Source organism: Paramormyrops kingsleyae, chromosome 16 (assembly GCF_048594095.1).
Source record: "Paramormyrops kingsleyae isolate MSU_618 chromosome 16, PKINGS_0.4, whole genome shotgun sequence".
Classification (NCBI taxonomy): domain Eukaryota; kingdom Metazoa; phylum Chordata; class Actinopteri; order Osteoglossiformes; family Mormyridae; genus Paramormyrops; species Paramormyrops kingsleyae.
The window spans coordinates 25,055,257-25,074,922 of record NC_132812.1 but is presented as its reverse complement, the minus strand read 5'-3'; the positions used below and the strand labels follow the sequence as shown (position 1 = coordinate 25,074,922).

General features: G+C 48.3%; 3 protein-coding genes across 47 annotated transcripts in view; all 3 read right to left on the bottom strand.

The window, feature by feature from the left end:
• Positions 1 to 4,716: 4,716 nt before the first annotated feature.
• On the bottom strand, positions 4,717 to 6,967 carry LOC111852204 (zona pellucida sperm-binding protein 3-like). 2 transcript variants are annotated; one of them, XR_011983094.1, is made up of 7 exons: positions 6,189 to 6,967; positions 6,001 to 6,119; positions 5,814 to 5,917; positions 5,560 to 5,737; positions 5,208 to 5,491; positions 5,066 to 5,139; positions 4,717 to 4,989 (listed from the first exon to the last, which is right to left on the bottom strand). XR_011983094.1 is itself a non-coding variant. In XM_072700806.1 (5 exons), exons 1-5 carry the CDS (start codon positions 6,948 to 6,950, stop codon positions 5,278 to 5,280), a joined length of 1,377 nt encoding a protein of 458 aa, XP_072556907.1. In that variant the 5' UTR covers positions 6,951 to 6,967; the 3' UTR covers positions 5,180 to 5,277. The 2 variants fall into 2 exon arrangements, 1 of the variants encoding a protein (XP_072556907.1); XM_072700806.1 differs by lacking the exons at positions 4,717 to 4,989; positions 5,066 to 5,139 and having other exon boundaries at positions 5,180 to 5,491.
• Positions 6,968 to 9,926: 2,959 nt separating this feature from the next.
• The window catches only part of LOC140578800 (uncharacterized), a 66,972-nt gene continuing 57,232 nt past the window's right edge, over positions 9,927 to 19,666 (bottom strand). For 43 of the 44 annotated variants that reach the window (XM_072700719.1, XM_072700752.1, XM_072700749.1 and 40 more), the window contains 8 exons: positions 11,643 to 12,053; positions 11,455 to 11,573; positions 11,036 to 11,139; positions 10,782 to 10,959; positions 10,596 to 10,713; positions 10,421 to 10,512; positions 10,279 to 10,352; positions 9,927 to 10,202 (listed from right to left, as the gene is read on the bottom strand). In XM_072700719.1, coding sequence (XP_072556820.1) covers positions 10,108 to 10,202; positions 10,279 to 10,352; positions 10,421 to 10,512; positions 10,596 to 10,713; positions 10,782 to 10,959; positions 11,036 to 11,139; positions 11,455 to 11,573; positions 11,643 to 12,053 — 1,191 coding nt within the window. In that variant the 3' untranslated portion in view covers positions 9,927 to 10,107. The remainder of the gene's footprint in view (positions 10,203 to 10,278; positions 10,353 to 10,420; positions 10,513 to 10,595; positions 10,714 to 10,781; positions 10,960 to 11,035; positions 11,140 to 11,454; positions 11,574 to 11,642; positions 12,054 to 19,666) is intronic. The other variant, XM_072700717.1, reaches the window with a different exon arrangement.
• LOC140578824 (zona pellucida sperm-binding protein 3-like) lies at positions 15,179 to 17,019 on the bottom strand. The gene is made up of 8 exons (XM_072700805.1): positions 16,649 to 17,019; positions 16,461 to 16,579; positions 16,274 to 16,377; positions 16,020 to 16,197; positions 15,834 to 15,951; positions 15,668 to 15,759; positions 15,526 to 15,599; positions 15,179 to 15,449 (listed from the first exon to the last, which is right to left on the bottom strand). Exons 1-8 carry the CDS (start codon positions 16,847 to 16,849, stop codon positions 15,355 to 15,357), a joined length of 981 nt encoding a protein of 326 aa, XP_072556906.1. The 5' UTR covers positions 16,850 to 17,019; the 3' UTR covers positions 15,179 to 15,354.

The following is a 19,666-nucleotide window of genomic DNA, read 5'->3' as shown; positions in this document are numbered from 1 at the left end:
GCAAAACATGGTGTAAGGATTAATGTTCTTTTTGCAGTATGTGACACAAATTTCCATTAATAATTTTTGTGGATTCCTGAGTTTCTGTGTTTTGGGAGCAAATTTTTGTCTGTATCCATTTTCAGCCTTTTTGTAAACTGATAGTGATGTACATTGTACATGACAATTAATGACCTCCTCACAGTGTAATTTCACGGGTCTACAGACTTAAGAACAGCATTGAACAGATGGGCTGTTGTGTCACTGCCAAGCAACCCCTGGGGAGCGGGGGAAGGGGGGGGGGGGGTATTAGTTGCGATAGCCTGGGAACGTATTCAGCCTGTGATCAGATTAATTCGGCTTGACCCGACAGCCTGTTTAAACTGAGAGTAAGATATCTAAACACTGTCCATTTCAGTTCAGTAACTTTGTATAATCTTGGATCTCACATCACATTTTAGGTATGAAAATCAAAGTTTATGATGTTGGTCAGTTTCACCCAAAGAGTGCAAAGTTATAAAATGTGTTAACTTTACAAAATATGCATATCTATCTATCTATCTATCTATCTATCTATCTATCTATCTATCTATCTATCTATCTATTTTATAAGCTTCAATCTCTTTTGGACACATTGTCATATTTTATACGTTTTTAATTTTAGGATGTTTATATGGACAAAAAACACACACAAACTTTCTTAAAAGGCAACGAAAATTATTTGAAGTGACCATGTAGTCATTTTGAACCCAAACTGTAACAAAGGTAGAAGTTTTCAAATATCCAGCCAGCCATCACTGTAACCACTGAATCCAAACTGGGCTTGTGGGGGCACCAAAGTCTATCCTGGCAGAACCAACACTGCAGAGCACATACACAGGGCCAATTTAGAGTCACTAATTAACCTATCAAGCACACTTTTGGACTGTGGGAGGAAACTGGAGCCCCTGGCAGAATCCCATACAAACACAAGGAGAGCGTGCAAACTCCACACAGAAAGGACCTACACCCAACCCAGGACCTTCTCGCTGTTAGGCAGCAGCACTAACCACTGCATCACCGTGCTGCACTCATTTACAAGTATGTCATGTTTTGTGCTTTAAATAAGCTTGGATATTTTTAGGATAAGTTATTACATTCTAGGCATTTATTTTATGCAATTATTTTAGGGAAAAATGGTGGATTTTATCTCTTCACAATGTGTGTATGGAGACTGCAGCCCAAGAACTGGAACTCTGGTGCTATCAGCTGCTCAAAAAGAAGTTATTGAGTGTAAGGGATGAGATTAGTGAATCAGGTCTGCGGCGTATTAGTCAACGTGAAAATAAATTGTATCATTTTAAAATCACGTGGGGAGGGTGCAGGATTCTAACCTATTGCAATGATTTAGGGCCACTAACAACTATTTTTCCATCAATTAATCTATCGACTATTGTACCAATTCGGTGATTAATCTAAATGATTTTCTTCCTCAAAATAAAGTTGTCCATTTCGTTTAAGTTAATTTTGTTTTTACAAGAACAAACTATTTGCCATTGCATTTTGATCATGTGCCTTCTTCAAATTTCTTGCTTAAATCATTTATTTTATGATGTGACATATCTTTCACTGATGAAGTATGATTAAAATACAATTATTCATGTTAGAATAACTTTGAATTTGGATAAGCTGGGTCTTTGTATGTTACAAAAATATCTTTAGTAGTCCAGTACTTTAACTCAAGTAAAAAATTTGACTGAACATTTTTTTTTTACCAGGAGTCAAATAATGGAGTTGCATACTTGTGTAATTCTGGTGGAAATACAGTGACTCCTTCACATTCACGCATTTGACATTTGTGATATCGGTTATTCACAAGTTGCCTGTGAATGAGAATATTTCAAAATAGCACTTGGAAAGAGCACTGCACTACACAGATGTATGTGTACGTTTGTGTATGTGACAAATAAAACAAATCATAAGGCCCTTGCTCAAGGGCCCAACTGTGATATCAGCCAAACCTGGGATTTGAACCAGCAACACTCCAATTGTCTTATTTACATAAAAAAGACAACAGTAGAGCATTTTATGGTGTCTTATCAAATGAATGAGTCAATAACCCTGATTAAACCATTTATTCACTAAAGAAATGAAAATGTAAGACATTGTGTCTATTATTTGCAAAAATGTCTTACTGTATTATTACTTCTAGGAGCCTCTGATGCAGAAATCCCAGTAATTCCAAATGGTTTCCAAAAAAAGAGGTCTAAACCCTAATCCCATGAACAAAAAAAAAAGGTTTAAAAAAAAAATTCACAGTAAGCCTGAGAAAAAAACTCCAGAAACAGGTATTCAGACCAATCAAAGCAAGTACAAAACATGCAAGCAGGAAGGGAAGTAACAGCCCATATTAGCTGGGAAAGAGCATTCAGGGAATTAAGTTTTTAATATTCTTACCCCAAAGAAAAAGGCTTTCTTCTCTCATGGACCATCACAGAGGTTTGTTTATGCTTAAAAACGTAGCCTTCACAAGACTTCACAATCATGTGCCAGATGAGGATAAATCCAGGCTCCTTGGCAACAGATGTCAACCTTCATTTGCCGGTGCCAAACAGCCCTGGCACAATGGCCTAATCCCGGTTTATTTCCGTTTTGTTTTAGTCATTGCCATTCTATATGCGCACACGCACAAAATTACAAATGAAAATGAAATCGATACACACACACACACACACACACACACCCTTAAAGTACACACTCCAGAAACGGCCCCTCGGGTTGGTCCAGCTGCTCGGGTACTCAGCGATGAGGATCCTGTGAGCTGGATCACCCTCGGGGAAACGCGTCACATGGCCATAACTGACGCTCCCTCACAGTGCAGGTAATGTGCCTCATTTGGGACTCATCTAGCAAGCGCTCATTCGACACCAAGTCAAACCAGCGGTACCCAAGGATTCTCCTAGGAGACACAGTACCGAAGGAGTCCAGTTTTCATCTCAGCTCACTGGATAACGTTCATGTCTCACAGCCATACAGGGAGCACCAGGACTCTAAAGACTTGGTCGGTCTGCAGACTTTATAGGAAGAGACACCAGAGACACGAATGTCACTGCAGAGGTAAGTCATTAAAGGCCAGGATCTTGGTCTTTAGGACACTCAAAAGCACCTTTAAGTTACCCAAAATTCATGCTATGTATGAACGGCTGGCAGATGGTTCCAAGTGTTGCCCCTGCACTGCTAATCCATCACATCTGGCAATGCATCAGGAGTCTTTCACTACTGCCTCATTACCACCAATGTGGGCCAGTGCTGCTTTTGAATCAATCCAAAATGCACCTTTTCTTTCACTTCCCCCATGTAAATGTCAGGGTCGGCCTCCCACTGTGGTCCTTCCGTACCCCTTCCCCGTTTGACCAGCAGGTGGTGCTGGTCATCCCGTCCATACGTCAGTCCTTGTTTCTCCTCTGTCTCTTGTCTGGTCTTGTGGCTCAATGTATTAAGCATGTGCTGTCTGTTTGCCCCTCGATCCTGAGTTCCCTCTTGTTGTGAGTTCGAATCCCGCCTCCTCTGTTTTTGTATTTTGCTCTCTAGTGTTTCATTTGAGTTTCTTTAGTTCTTGTGTCTGATTTTGTAGTTGGTTGTGGTTTTGTCCCTTGTGCCCCTGCTTGTGTCTTTACCTGTTTAATTCCCTAGTGTTGGTTTCTGTTTCCTTGATTCTTAGTTTCCCTGATTGTTAGTGTCTTTGAGGTAATTGGTTTCACCTGTGTCCTGTTTCCCTAGTCCTTGTTAATCAGTCTCACCTGCCCTGTGTTAGTCATTACCCCTGTAGTATATTAGTTCCTGCCTTTGTTCTGTTCCCCGCTGGTTCATCGCGTCGTGTTTTGTGTCTATGATTGTCGTTAGTTGATGGTTTTGATATTTTCAGTGTTCTGCGTGTATTCGGTTTTTATTTAGTCTTGTTTAATCCCCTTTCTGTTTTTGACCCCTTGTGGTCTTTTTGGTTTAGTTGTGTTTATAGTATTTTCAGTTTTGTTTAATAAACCCTGTTTTTGTGTTCCTGGAGCCGCAAGTGGGTCGTCCGCCCTTTTTTGTGCACCATGCCCCGTTCCCGTGCCCGAGATGCCCGCAACCATGACAGTAAAGTTTGTTTTTTGAAACCAGTGGAATCAGGCTGGTTCTCAATGGGCACCAAGCGAGAACAAGCCCAGCACCAGGTCTGTGGTGGCAGAAGAGCTGAACCTGAAATTGATAGAACATCACTGTCAAGAGCATGGTTTGTGTATGGTTGTATCTGTACCAGGACTGTTGGAGTACTAACCGATTTGGTCCCTACCAAATTTGAAGCCAAATCTACACCCTTCCCCAAGCCCCAGGATGACCAAGCACTTAATCTGTACAACCACCTCACGTAACACAAGGTGATGCCAGTCCGGCATGTATAAGCTGGTGCTTATACAGTAAAGCCACAAAACAGGGTATTGTTAGTGGGAATCAGCATTGGCTTTACATGCAGCTGTTCCCCTCTGAGGCTAGCTTCATCAGCTGTTAGGGCCTGGTACTGAGCTCCATATTGGGGATGTTCCCTGAAGGGAAGGCTTCCTCAGTGAAGGACACACCATTGTGTACAATCACCCCCACCACCTTCCATCTAGGGAGACATTCTAGTCAAAAGCCGTAGCTAGCAAGCAGTGGGATGGGGTTGGAAGTTTCTAAGCAGCCCAGAAGTGTACTTGGGAGCCAAGAAATGAGCAGACAACATTTCATATACTACTAGTGCTTTATTCAGTCATAAGGTGGTGCCCTTGGTTCCCAGCACAGTCCAACTGCAGCCACCACATGAGGGGAAGATAGCATAAGCAGCACAGATGGCAGAAAGTTAGGTGGCTCCTTCCATCCTGGTACCATGCACAGCTTGGTACATTAGGGCAGTAGGTGCCTATCCCTTCAGCATATACAGCTGTCCAGGCTGACTACCCATGGGAGGACCCTGTTGGATAGCAATGGGACCCAGAACACCTGTGCCTTGAGCACCTGCAGGGGCAAGAAGGGTGCCTCAGTCACACCAACACAAGCCACCAGAGCATCTTCTGGGCAGAGCCAAGCATACCTGCTACACCTGCAGGTCCACAGCTGGTGTCACAGCAGCCACACACCTGGTCATTCCCATCCACAGACATCCACCTGCAATGGGGAATAGCAATTGTTTAGCAGCTCAACTCATCCAGCATCATAATGCTGCAGCCACTGACCTGTTAGCAGCAAGAGAGAAGGAACAAGCCTTGTGTTGGGAATCCACAGGCACAGAAGCCACTGTTGCTCTCAGGCTGCAAGTAATGAACATCTAGGGGACAACAAAAGCATGCTAGCTGCCAGTTCATTTAAGCATGGAAATCCTGCATGAGTGCCTGTACTCACTGAGCTCCTGCCATCTTGAGAGAACCTGAAAGCATCCAGCTGAACCTGCAGCTTGTCATCCTGCTTTCTGGGCAGGAACTGGGAGCGGGATCCTGTCACCTTGGCATCAGTCAGGCACCTGAAGGCCAGGCATGTCAAGCAGCATTGTCCAAGTGGCCTCATACACAACCATACAATGTTACTCACCCAGAGTTCTGCACAAAGGCATAGCTAGGGACAGAGGACACATCAGGGACCAAGGTGGCCACACAGCTGTCCACAAAGACACGCAGGGGCTGACTGTTGCCCACAAGGACAGAGGCTTCAATGTTCAGGACATTTCCCAGGAAGTACACATTGGAGGCCCGCTCATTCTGCCATGCATCTGTACAGAGGGCACATGCACTTGAGGACAAGCCCACAGAGCAAAGCCAGATATGCTGCATGAATCCCTTGCCTACCATCCATCAGCCTCAGTGAGAAGCTCAGTTGTGCCTCAGCAGCCATTGTGGCATAGTAGGGGATCCAGGTTGGCACCAGGGCATTGCTGCTCACATTCTGTTTCCTAAGGAGGTCAGTCTTGGGTCAGTCACTAGAATGAACGGCTTCTAGAGCTAGGGAGCACAACAGCTTATGGGGCATCCTCACCTCAAATAGTGACACTCAATGCCAACCATAGCACCATTGGTCCTCACAATGGGGAGGCCATTAATACCCCTGGGTGTGTAGATCAATAAAAAGCTGTAGACCAGGGCATCAGCAGTCATCTAGAGAAGATGAACATGATTAGCACTAGCATAGCCAACACAGCAACCATCAGAAGGAAGCCCTCATACCATCAGTGTACTTCCACAGGCCTGCAGTGCAGATTGAAACCTCACTGTGCCAGAAGCATCCTGCCCAATGGGTGCGCAGCCACCAAAGGTGATGTCTGATGCATTGATTGGCTGACCATTACCAAGGAGGATTGGTTGCACAAGCACCACAACAGAATCCTCCCCACATACAACACTCACACCATCAGGGTTCACTTGCATTCCAGTCACAGATTTAACCAGAGAAGGAGCAACTTGCTTAGTCAGAAAGAGCCCGCTCTGGAAGCCGGCCGCCTGCGGAGCCCCGAGCCCGCTCTGGAAGCCCGCCGCCTGCGGAGCCCCGAGCCCGCTCTGGAAGCCCGCCGACTGCAGAGCCCCGAGCCCGCTCTGGAAGCCCGCCGACTGCGGAGCCCCGAGCCCGCTCTGGAAGCCCGCCACCTGCGGAGCCCCGAGCCCGCTCTGGAAGCCCGCCGACTGCGGAGCCCCGAGCCCGCTCTGGAAGCCCGCCACCTGCGGAGCCCCTAGTCCGCTCTGGAAGCCCGCCGCCTGCGGAGCCCCTAGTCCGCTCTGGAAGCCCGCCGCCTGCGGAGCCCCTAGTCCGCTCTGGAAGCCAGCCACCTGCGGAGCCCCTTGCTTAGCCAGATAGCCAGCTAGTAGCTGGGCAGTCTTTGCTGGAAACCCAATCTTCTGTTGAGCTTCACAGCTGTAACCTAATAAAAGAAGCAGCACTAACACACCCCCATTCACTGCCATTGTCCTGAAGCTGGTAGCAAAGCACACCATACTGACTGTGCAGCTAGGAGACTGTTTTATAGCATGCTGACATCATCTGCACCCCCCAGGCCTGTTCTGATTCGTCAGTATGCAATCCTCACCATGCAGGGTTAATCAAACACTGCTTGGGCTCTAACGACTGAAATACATTTTTCTACCAACAGTTACTTTTTTCCCAGCAGTTATCAGTTTGGTGCTCTCATGCTGTAATCCCCCACAGCACACATACAGAGACATTTTAGTGGTGTTTTTTGGCTTAAATCATTTTGACTTCTTGACACGACAGCATGTGGCTAACATGTGGGACCTATCGTCATGCAAAATACCTATCTCCCCAAATCCATTATTTCAGTAGCGTGAAAAAAAAAACATTTTCTTAGAAACAACTTTGCACAACTTCAAACCTGAAACAATGTAATGAGACACCCTTAGCATCACAAATAGAAATGTGTCTTTACTCAGCCAACAGCAAACTGATTAATGCGCAAAAACTTCAGTTGCCAAAAAGCTCCATTTTTGTTTCATCAGACCATTGAATTGGTTCCAGTGAAAGTTGTAGTAGTGTTTCGCAAAGTCCAGGTGCTTATGTTTGTGGTTAACTGACAAAAAAAAGCTTTTTCTGGCATACCTTCCAAATAATCTGTTAGCTTGAAGGGGGTGTCTAATAGTTTTTCCAGAGATGTGGTAACCCCAAGATTTTACTTGGTCTTGTAATTCACCAACAGTCATCCTTGGGGATTTTTTTTGCCTCTGTTATGATCCTCCTCACTGTACGTGGGGGGAAATAAACTTGGGTCCCCTTCCAGGCAGGTTTGTAATAGTTCCAGCTGTTGTCCACTTTTTTTTTGCTCTAACAGTAGAACTGGGTATTTTAAGGCGAATAGCTATTTTTTTATATGCTGGAAGAGGTGCTGGTGTGACCAACAGATTAGTCCATGCAGTGATTTGTGTGGATCCCAATGTAGTGGCAAGGACACTGTGCTGTAAAAATTGGTACCGAGGGTGTTGACTCCCTCAGGTCATAAAAGATCCTTGGACACACCCACTACAGGGAGACACACGGTCCAGTCCCACACTCCGGAAATGGCCGTCCATCTGCAGCAGCCAGGTGTTACATGGGTGTCCCCTAGACCTGGTCCAGCCACTCATGTCCGTAGCAATGAGGATCCTGAGATCCGAATCACCCTCAGGGCAATGTGCCAGATGGCCATAGTACCATAACTGATGCTCCCTCAGAATGCAGGTAATGTGCCTAATTCAGGACTCCTCTAGCGCAAAGTCAAACCAGCGGTACCCAAGGATTCTCTGAAGAGACACAGTACCGAAGGGCTCCAGTCTTCATCTCAGCTCACTGGATAGTGTCCATGTCTCACAGACATACAAGAAGACAGGGAGCACCAGGACTCTAAAGACTTGGACCTTCGTCCTCTAGCAAAGATATCGGGAGCCACACACCACATTCCAGTGACCTCATGACCCCCCATGTTCTCCCAATTGGTCTACTGACTCCATAGGAAGAGTCACCAGAGACATGAACGACACTGAACTGGGAAGTCATTAAAGGGCAGGACACTCACAAGCGCCTATGAGTTACTCAAAAGACCTGCTATGCATAAACAGCTGGCAGACAGTTGCAAGTGTTGCCACTACACTGCTAATTAGTCACATATGGCAATGCCTCAGGAGTCCTTCACACCTGCCTCGTTTCCACCAATGCGGGCTGGTGCTGGACTTTTCCCCACTCCGGCACTGGTTCAACATGTTTTGATTCTGCCGCAAAAAAATGGCCCTGTGCCAGAAAAAATGGCTCCAGCACGGCACCACAGAAAACCTGGGCTCAGAATTTGGTACCTTAACGTCAGCGAAAGTGGGACGGACTATCATGTCCAAACCAAACGCTTGCATGGAAAATTCAATCCATAACTGATAGATTAGTCTAAAATCATCGGTGTTGGCAGTGGAACAACTTGCCAGCTTATTAGTAGAATAAGGATTCATCGTTTTTTCATTCTGCGAAAAATGAAAGATCGATCCACTGAACAGATTTAATAAAGTATAAATTTGCAGGTCAAATAAAGTATGTTTGAGTGGTGAAGAGATGAGGTGGACGGCATGGTTGAGTTAAGCACTATTGCACAGAATAACAGTCACTTCCCCCATATAACATTTGTTCTGTTCTTGAAACCAGTGGAGTCAGGCTGGTTCTCAACAGGCACCAAGTGAGAACGAGCCGAGCACCAGCTCTGTGGTGGTGGAAGCGAGAAAAACCTGAGATTGAGATAGAACAGGGATGTCAAACTCCAGTCCTGGAGGGCCAGAGCCCTGTGTAGCTTAGCTCTTTCCCAGTTCCACCACAAATGATTTAGCTTATGAGCTCTGTGGTACATGCGCAATGAGTTGATTCAGGTGTGACAAAGGTAAACCAAAAACTGCACAGGGCTCTGACCCTCCAGGACTGGAGTTTGACACCGGAGAATGTTACTGTCATGGTTTGTGTACAGCCATGACCCGACCAAAACTGGGAGTAGTAACCAATTCAGTCCCTACCAATGTCAAAGCCAAATCTACATCCTTCTCCAAGCCCCCAGGATGATCAAGAACCGCAATTCAGTATGACTGCCTTATGGAGCAGAAGGTGATGTCAGTCTGTGGCATTGGGTCACCATCACGTTGAAAGGAAGCTGGTGCTTTTACAGTAAAGCCACAACACAGGGTATTGATGGCGGGAATCAGCATTTGCTTCATGCAGCCATTCCCCTTTGGTTCTGAGGCTAGCTTCATCAGCTGCTAGGGCCTGGTACTGAGCTCCATATGTTGAGTACCTTCCCTGACATTGTTTCCTGAGTGAAATCACTATGTACAACCCCCCCCATCTCAGGAGCCATTCTAGTTATAAGCCAAAAGGCAGCAAGCAGTGGGATGTGGTTGGAAGTTTAGGCAATCCAGAAGTGTACTTGGGAGCCAAGAAATGAGACAATGGCACCATTTCAAATACTACTAGTGCTTTATTCAGTCAAAAGGTGGTGGCCTTGGTTCCCAGCACAGTTCAACTGCAGCCACCACATGAGGGGGAAACAGCATGACAAGCAGCACAGAATGCCAGGCAAGTTGTAGCTCCATCCATCCTGGTACCATGCACAGCTTGGCACATTAGGGCAGTAGGTACCTATCCCTTCAGCATATACAGCTGTCCAGGCTGACTACCCATGGGAGGACCCTGTTGGATAGCAATGGGACCCAGAACACCTGTGCCTTGAGCACCTGCAGGGGCAAGAAGGGTGCCTCAGTCACACCGACACAAGCCACCAGAGCATGTTCTGGGCAGAGCCAAGCATACCTGCTACACCTGCAGGTCCACAGCTGGTGTCACAGCAGCCACACACCTGGTCATTCCCATCCACAGACATCCACCTGCAATGGGGAATAGCAATTGTTTAGCAGCTCAACTCATCCAGCATCATAATGCTTTAGCCACTGACCTGTTAGCAGCAAGAGAGAAAGAACAAGCCTTGTGTTGGGAATCCACAGGCACAGAAGCCACTGTTGCTCTCAGGCTGCAAGTAATGAACATCTAGGGGACACCAAAAGCTTGTCACCTGCCATCAGAATCAGTTCATTTAAGCACTGAAATCCTGCACATGTGCCTGTACTCACTGAGCTCCTGCCATCTTGAGAGAACCTGAAAGCATCCAGCTGAAGCTGCAGCTTGTCATCCTGCTTTCTGGGCAGGAACTGGGAGCGGGATCCTGTCACCTTGGCATCAGTCAGGCACCTGAAGGCCAGGCATGTCAAGCAGCATTGCCCAAGTGGCCTCATACACAACCATACAATGTTACTCACCCAGAGTTCTGCACAAAGGCATAGCTAGGGGCAGAGGACACATCAGGGACCAAGGTGGCCACACAGCTGTCCACAAAGACACGCAGGGGCTGACTGTTGCCCACAAGGACAGAGGCTTCGATGTTCAGGACACTTCCCAGGAAGTACACATTGGAGGCCCTCTCATTCTGCCATGCATCTGTACAGAGGGCACATGCACTTGAGGACAAGCCCACAGAGCAAAGCCAGAAATGCTGCATGAATCCCTTGCCTACCATCCATCAGCCTCAATGAGAAATTCAGTTGTGCCTCAGCTGCCATTGTGGCATAGTAGGGGATCCAGGTTGGCACCAGGGCATTGCTGCTCACATTCTGTTTCCTAAGGAGCAAGCATGATTTAGAGATCAGTGGTCATTGTTGACAAACTGAAGAAATGCGTCATCTGCATTTAACCCATATGCAACATCGTGACATGCAGGGGCGGCAGCTAATTCCACACCCGGGGAGTAGTGCTTGGGGCAGTACCTTGCTCAGGGTAACTCAGTGGTGCCTTGCTGGTCAGGGACTCAAACCTGCAATCTTTGTTACAAGTGCACTTCCCAAATCATTAAGCCACCACTACCCACTTGGGTCAGTCACTAGAATTAATGGCTCCTATGGCTAGGAAGCACCAAAGCTTATGGGGCATCCTCACCTCAAGTAGTGACACTCAATGCCAACCACAGCACCATTGGTCCTCACAATGGGGAGGCCATTAATACCCCTGGGTGTGTAGATCAATGCAAAGCTGTAGACCAGGGCATCAGCAGTCATCTGGAGAAGAGCAACATGATTAGCACTAGCATAGCTAACACAGTAAACATCAGAAGGAAGCCCTCATACCGTCAGTGTACTTCCACAGGCCTGCAGCGCAGATAGAAACCTCACTGTGCCAGAAGCATCCTGTCCAATGGGTGCACAGCCACCAAAGGTGATGTCTGATGCATTGATCAGCTGGCCAATAGCTAGAAGGTCTTGTTGCACATCCACCATAACTGAATCCTCCCCACACACAACCCTCACACTGTCAGGGTTCACTTGCATTCCAGTCACAGATTTAACCAGAGCAGGAGCCACTTGCTTGCCCAGATAGCCAGTCGCCACCACCTGGGGAGCCCCTACGCCAACCTGGAAGCCGGTCGAAGCCACCTTGGACGCACCTACGCCAACCTGATAGCCGGTCGCCGCCACCTGGGGAGCCCCTACGCCAACCTGATAGCCGGTCGCAGCCACCTTGGAAGCACCTACGCCAACCTGATAGCCGGTCGAAGCCACCTGGGGAGCACCTACACCAACCTGATAGCCGGTCGAAGCCACCTGGGGAGCACCTACGCCAACCTGATAGCCGGTCGCCAACACCTTGGGACCACCTGCGCCAACCTGATAGCCAGTCGAAGCCACCTGGGGACCACCTACGCCAACCTGGAAGCCGGTCGAAGCCACCTTGGGACCACCTACGCCAACCTGGAAGCCGGTCGAAGCCACCTTGGGACCACCTACGCCAACCTGATAGCCGGTCGCCAACACCTTGGGACTACCTGCGCCAACCTGGAAGCCGGTTGAAGCCACCTGGGGAGCAACTACGCCAACCTGATAGCCGGTCGAAGCTACCTGGGGAGCCCCTACGCCAACCTGATAGCCGGTCGAAGCCACCTTGGGACCACCTGCGCCAACCTGATAGCCGGTCGAAGCCACCTGTGGAGCACCTACGCCAACCTGATAGCCGGTCGCCAACACCTTGGGACTACCTGCGCCAACCTGATAGCCGGTCGAAGCCACCTGAGGACCACCTACGCCAACCTGATAGCCGGTCAAAGCCACCTGGGGACCACCTACGCCAACCTGGAAGCCGGTCGAAGCCACCTGTGGAGCACCTACGCCAACCTGATAGCCGGTCGCCAACAACTTGGGACTACCTGCGCCAACCTGATAGCCGGTCGAAGCCACCTTGGGACCACCTACGCCAACCTGATAACTGGCTGCCACCACCTGGGGAGCCCCTAATCCATTCTGATAACCTGCTGGCACCTGAGGAGTCTTCACTTGAGCTTTACAGCTGCAATCTAATAAAAGAAGCAATACTATAACCCTTTCATGCACTGCCATTGTTTCAAAGCTGGGAGTAAAGCACACTGTTGTGTCTGGTTTGCTTGCAGACTATTTTATAGTTGCTGAAATCCTCTACACCTGCCAGGCCTGTTCTGATTCGTCAGTATGGAATCCTCACCATTCAGCGTTAATCAAACGCTGCTTGGGCTCTAACGACTGAAACACATCTCTCTACCAATAGTTACTTTTTTCCCAGCAGTTATCAGTTTGGTGCTCTCATGCTGTAATCCCCCACAGCACAAATACAGTGAGATTTTAGTGATGTTTTTTGGCTTTAAATTATTATGACTTCCTGACACATGACTGCATATGGTTAGCATTTGTGTGTGGGACATATAATCGCTGTCTGATGCAAAAAATCTATCTCCCAAAATACATTATTTCAGGAGCAAAAAACACTTTCTCAGAAACAACTTTGCACAACTTCAATGGACGTATCTGGATTGTTGTCACACATCAAGTCGTAGTGTAGTACTTTATTGACCCTAAAAAAAATTCCAAAAAGGCTACAGCAGCACACACAAAGGTGAGATCAAACGGTACATAAACCATAGAAAAAGACAACACTATACTAAAGATGCAATACAAAATTGCAATGTACAGTGTGAAGTATTTTAAAAAATATCACTAGAGGGCTGGTGACTGAGTGAGGTTCGGGGTCATGGGGGACACTTATTGTAGCGTCTGATGGCCGCTGGGAGAAAAGACAGATAGCGCTCGCTGGAACAGCACAGCTGTGTCAGCCTGTTGCAGAACGTACTTCTCTGAGCAGGGTGTGATGGAGAGGGTGTAAGGCATTGTCCAGTATGGAGCAGATCTAATTGTTCTCCTTCGGGTAGTTGTTTCAAAGGAGTCCAGGTGGATTCCCAGACCAGAGACAGCCTTCTTAATGAGTTTATTGAGCTTGAGTCCCTTCTTGTAGCATTGTTGCCCCATCACACCACAGCATAGACCCAATTTTGAGCTGCAGCTGGTTTTTATTGCATCACTCAAAGCCCTTCACCAGGTTTCTATATTCCCCTTATTGACCTTCTCTGATACAATCAACTATGGGTGTCACCAGAACATTTCTGCAAGTGTCAGTCACAGGGTTGTTAAGTCAGCTGTATCAGGGTGAACAAGAAGGGAGACAAGTCCGTCCCTGGGGCTCCCCAGTGCTGCTCACAACGTCAGACAAAGCCATGGAGTCTCAAACTGCGGTCTGCCCATCAACTTTTCCCAGAATCCACTGTACCTGTCCACATGCATGAGACAAAGTGCTGGTTCTGTGGGGTTGAATGCAATGGAGGAATTGAGAAACATCCAGTGCTGCCAGCCTTGTCCAGGGGTCAATAGGCTCTATACAGCAGGTAACTCACCACATCCACACTAATGTGGTGTCCAATATGTGAAGCACTGTCAATGTTAATACATTAATCTCCCTCCATATTCACAATTTGTTAGCTGGCTCTTAGCTATATTGGTGAAATTTGTGATAATTGCATTGTGGGGCTTATAAAGACATAATCCATAGCAAACTGGATCAGATGTTATCAGTAGAGCAGGGGTCTCCAACTGGTCCTGGAAAGCTACTATCCAGGATGTTTATTGTACTTGGCTACTGATGAGCCACACCTGGCCCTGGTATTTACCTGAGAACTGGTGTGGCTCATGAGAAGCCAGGTAGACCTGAAAACCAACTGGATAATAGCTCTCCAGGAGCTGAGTTGGAGACCACTCAGAATAGGCATCACGATTCACATCCATGCCAAAAGTACAACAGGTCCATCCCTGCCGATGGGCCTAGACATGCTGGGCTGGGAGAGTAGGTCTGGGCCATTTCAGTCCTTAGCAATGGTGGAAGGAAGCCTACAACCTTGCCAATGGCCCAGGAGAGCAAAGAAATTAAGGTGGGCAGAGTTTGTATGACAAGGGAAGGTGATGCTAACCTGTAGCACTTAGTCACCACATTGAAGGGAGGTCTGTGCTTTCAGCCACAAAGGACTGGCAGGACTCTGCATTCAAAGGGGCTGCTGCCACTCCTTTGGTTCTCAAGCCAGCCTCATTGCCTGTTGTTACCAGACCCTGAGCTCCTTGCTCAGAGAACCTTCCCTGAAATGGCTTCCTTAGTGAAGGAAACACCATTATGTAAAATGGTACTGACACCATCCATCTAGGGAGCCATTCCATCATAAAAGCCACAGGCACCAAGCAGTGTGATGTGGCTGGAGAACTCCTAGGCAGTCCAGAAGTGTACTCGGGAGCCAAGAAATAAGGACACAACTGCACGATTTCAAATACCACTAGTGCTTTATTCAGTCACAAGATGGTGCCCTTGGTCTGCAGCACAACTGCAGTCACCTCAGGGGGAAGCAACACTATGTAGCACAGAATGCCAGGCAAGGTGTGGCTCCTTCCATCCTGGTACCATGCACAGCTTGGTACTGTACATTAGGGCAGTAGGTGCCTATCCCTTCAGCATATGCAGCTGTCCAGGCTGACTACCCATGGGAGGACCCTGTTGGATAGCAATGGGACCCAGAACACCTGTGCCTTGAGCACCTGCAGGGGCAAGAAGGGTGCCTCAGTCACACCAACACAAGCCACCAGAGCATCTTCAGGGCAGAGCCAAGCATACCTGCTACACCTGCAGGTCCACAGCTGGTGTCACAGCAGCCACACACCTGGTCATTCCCATCCACAGACATCCACCTGCAATGGGGAATAGCAATTGTTTAGCAGCTCAACTCATCCAGCATCATAATGCTGCAGCCACTGACCTGTTAGCAGCAAGAGAGAAGGAACAAGCCTTGTGTTGGGAATCCACAGGCACAGAAGCCACTGTTGCTCTCAGGCTGCAAGTAATGAACATCTAAGGGACAACAAAAGCATGCTAGCTGCCAGTTCATTTAAGCATGGAAATCCTGCATGAGTGCCTGTACTCACTGAGCTCCTGCCATCTTGAGAGAACCTAAAAGCATCCAGCTGAAGCTGCAGCTTGTCATCCTGCTTTCTGGGCAGGAACTGGGAGCGGGATCCTGTCACCTTGGCATCAGTCAGGCACCTGAAGGCCAGGCATGTCAAGCAGCATTGCCCAAGTGGCCTCATACACAACCATACAATGTTACTCACCCAGAGTTCTGCACAAAGGCATAGCTAGGGACAGAGGACACATCAGGGACCAAGGTGGCCACACAGCTGTCCACAAAGACACGCAGGGGCTGACTGTTGCCCACAAGGACAGAGGCTTCAATGTTCAGGACATTTCCCAGGAAGTACACATTGGAGGCCCTCTCATTCTGCCATGCATCTGTACAGAGGGCACATGCACTTGAGGACAAGCCCACAGAGCAAAGCCAGATATGCTGCATGAATCCCTTGCCTACCATCCATCAGCCTCAGTGAGAAGCTCAGTTGTGCCTCAGCAGCCATTGTGGCATAGTAGGGGATCCAGGTTGGCACCAGGGCATTGCTGCTCACATTCTGTTTCCTAAGGAGGTCAGTCTTGGGTCAGTCACTAGAATGAACGGCTTCTAGAGCTAGGGAGCACAACAGCTTATGGGGCATCCTCACCTCAAATAGTGACACTCAATGCCAACCATAGCACCATTGGTCCTCACAATGGGGAGGCCATTAATACCCCTGGGTGTGTAGATCAATACAAAGCTGTAGACCAGGGCATCAGCAGTCATCTAGAGAAGATGAACATGATTAGCACTAGCATAGCCAACACAGCAACCATCAGAAGGAAGCCCTCATACCATCAGTGTACTTCCACAGGCCTGCAGTGCAGATTGAAACCTCACTGTGCCAGAAGCATCCTGCCCAATGGGTGCACAGCCACCAAAGGTGATGTCTGATGCATTGATTGGCTGACCATTACCAAGGAGGATTGGTTGCACAAGCACCACAACAGAATCCTCCCCACATACAACACTCACACCATCAGGGTTCACTTGCATTCCAGTCACAGATTTAACCAGAGAAGGAGCAACTTGCTTAGTCAGAAAGAGCCCGCTCTGGAAGCCGGCCGCCTGCGGAGCCCCGAGCCCGCTCTGGAAGCCGGCCGCCTGCGGAGCCCCGAGCCCGCTCTGGAAGCCGGCCGCCTGCGGAGCCCCGAGCCCGCTCTGGAAGCCGGCCGCCTGCGGAGCCCCGAGCCCGCTCTGGAAGCCGGCCGCCTGCGGAGCCCCGAGCCCGCTCTGGAAGCCGGCCGCCTGCGGAGCCCCGAGTCCGCTCTGGAAGCCGGCCGCCTGCGGAGCCCCTAGTCTGCTCTGGAAGCCCGCCGACTGCGGAGCCCCGAGCCCGCTCTGGAAGCCCGCCGACTGCGGAGCCCCGAGCCCGCTCTGGAAGCCCGCCGCCTGCGGAGCCCCTAGTCCGCTCTGGAAGCCCGCCGCCTGCGGAGCCCCTAGTCCGCTCTGGAAGCCCGCCGCCTGCGGAGCCCCTAGTCTGCTCTGGAAGCCAGCCACCTGCGGAGCCCCTTGCTTAGCCAGATAGCCAGCTAGTAGCTGGGCAGTCTTTGCTGGAAACCCAATCTTCTGTTGAGCTTCACAGCTGTAACCTAATAAAAGAAGCAGCACTAACACACCCCCATTCACTGCCATTGTCCTGAAGCTGGTAGCAAAGCACACCATACTGACTGTGCAGCTAGGAGACTGTTTTATAGCATGCTGACATCATCTGCACCCCCCAGGCCTGTTCTGATTCGTCAGTATGCAATCCTCACCATGCAGGGTTAATCAAACACTGCTTGGGCTCTAACGACTGAAATACATTTTTCTACCAACAGTTACTTTTTTCCCAGCAGTTATCAGTTTGGTGCTCTCATGCTGTAATCCCCCACAGCACACATACAGAGACATTTTAGTGGTGTTTTTTGGCTTAAATCATTTTGACTTCTTGACACGACAGCATGTGGCTAACATGTGGGACCTATCGTCATGCAAAATACCTATCTCCCCAAATCCATTATTTCAGTAGCGTGAAAAAAAAAACATTTTCTTAGAAACAACTTTGCACAACTTCAAACCTGAAACAATGTAATGAGACACCCTTAGCATCACAAATAGAAATGTGTCTTTACTCAGCCAACAGCAAACTGATTAATGCGCAAAAACTTCAATTGCCAAAAAGCTCCATTTTTGTTTCATCAGACCATTGAATTGGTTCCAGTGAAAGTTGTAGTAGTGTTTCGCAAAGTCCAGGTGCTTATGTTTGTGGTTAACTGACAAAAAAAAGCTTTTTCTGGCATACCTTCCAAATAATCTGTTAGCTTGAAGGGGGTGTCTAATAGTTTTTCCAGAGATGTGGTAACCCCAAGATTTTACTTGGTCTTGTAATTCACCAACAGTCATCCTTGGGGATTTTTTTTGCCTCTGTTATGATCCTCCTCACTGTACGTGGGGGGAAATAAACTTGGGTCCCCTTCCAGGCAGGTTTGTAATAGTTCCAGCTGTTGTCCACTTTTTTTTTGCTCTAACAGTAGAACTGGGTATTTTAAGGCGAATAGCTATTTTTTAATATGCTGGAAGAGGTGCTGGTGTGACCAACAGATTAGTCCATGCAGTGATTTGTGTGGATCCCGATGTAGTGGCAAGGACACTGTGCTGTAAAAATTGGTACCGAGGGTGTTGACTCCCTCAGGTCATAAAAGATCCTTGGACACACCCACTACAGGGAGACACACGGTCCAGTCCCACACTCCGGAAATGGCCGTCCATCTGCAGCAGCCAGGTGTTACATGGGTGTCCCCTAGACCTGGTCCAGCCACTCATGTCCGTAGCAATGAGGATCCTGAGATCCGAATCACCCTCAGGGCAATGTGCCAGATGGCCATAGTACCATAACTGATGCTCCCTCAGAATGCAGGTAATGTGCCTAATTCAGGACTCCTCTAGCGCAAAGTCAAACCAGCGGTACCCAAGGATTCTCTGAAGAGACACAGTACCGAAGGGCTCCAGTCTTCATCTCAGCTCACTGGATAGTGTCCATGTCTCACAGACATACAACAAGACAGGGAGCACCAGGACTCTAAAGACTTGGACCTTCGTCCTCTAGCAAAGATATCGGGAGCCACACACCACATTCCAGTGACCTCATGACCCCCCATGTTCTCCCAATTGGTCTACTGACTCCATAGGAAGAGTCACCAGAGACATGAACGACACTGAACTGGGAAGTCATTAAAGGGCAGGACACTCACAAGCGCCTATGAGTTACTCAAAAGACCTGCTATGCATAAACAGCTGGCAGACAGTTGCAAGTGTTGCCACTACACTGCTAATTAGTCACATATGGCAATGCCTCAGGAGTCCTTCACACCTGCCTCGTTTCCACCAATGCGGGCTGGTGCTGGACTTTTCCCCACTCCGGCACTGGTTCAACATGTTTTGATTCTGCCGCAAAAAAATGGCCCTGTGCCAGAAAAAATGGCTCCAGCACGGCACCGCAGAAAACCTGGGCTCAGAATTTGGTACCTTAACGTCAGCGAAAGTGGGACGGACTATCATGTCCAAACCAAACGCTTGCATGGAAAATTCAATCCATAACTGATTAGTCTAAAATCATCGGTGTTGGCAGTGGAACAACTTGCCAGCTTATTAGTAGAATAAGGATTCATCGTTTTTTCATTCTGCGAAAAATGAAAGATCGATCCACTGAACAGATTTAATAAAGTATAAATTTGCAGGTCAAATAAAGTATGTTTGAGTGGTGAAGAGATGAGGTGGACGGCATGGTTGAGTTAAGCACTATTGCACAGAATAACAGTCACTTCCCCCATA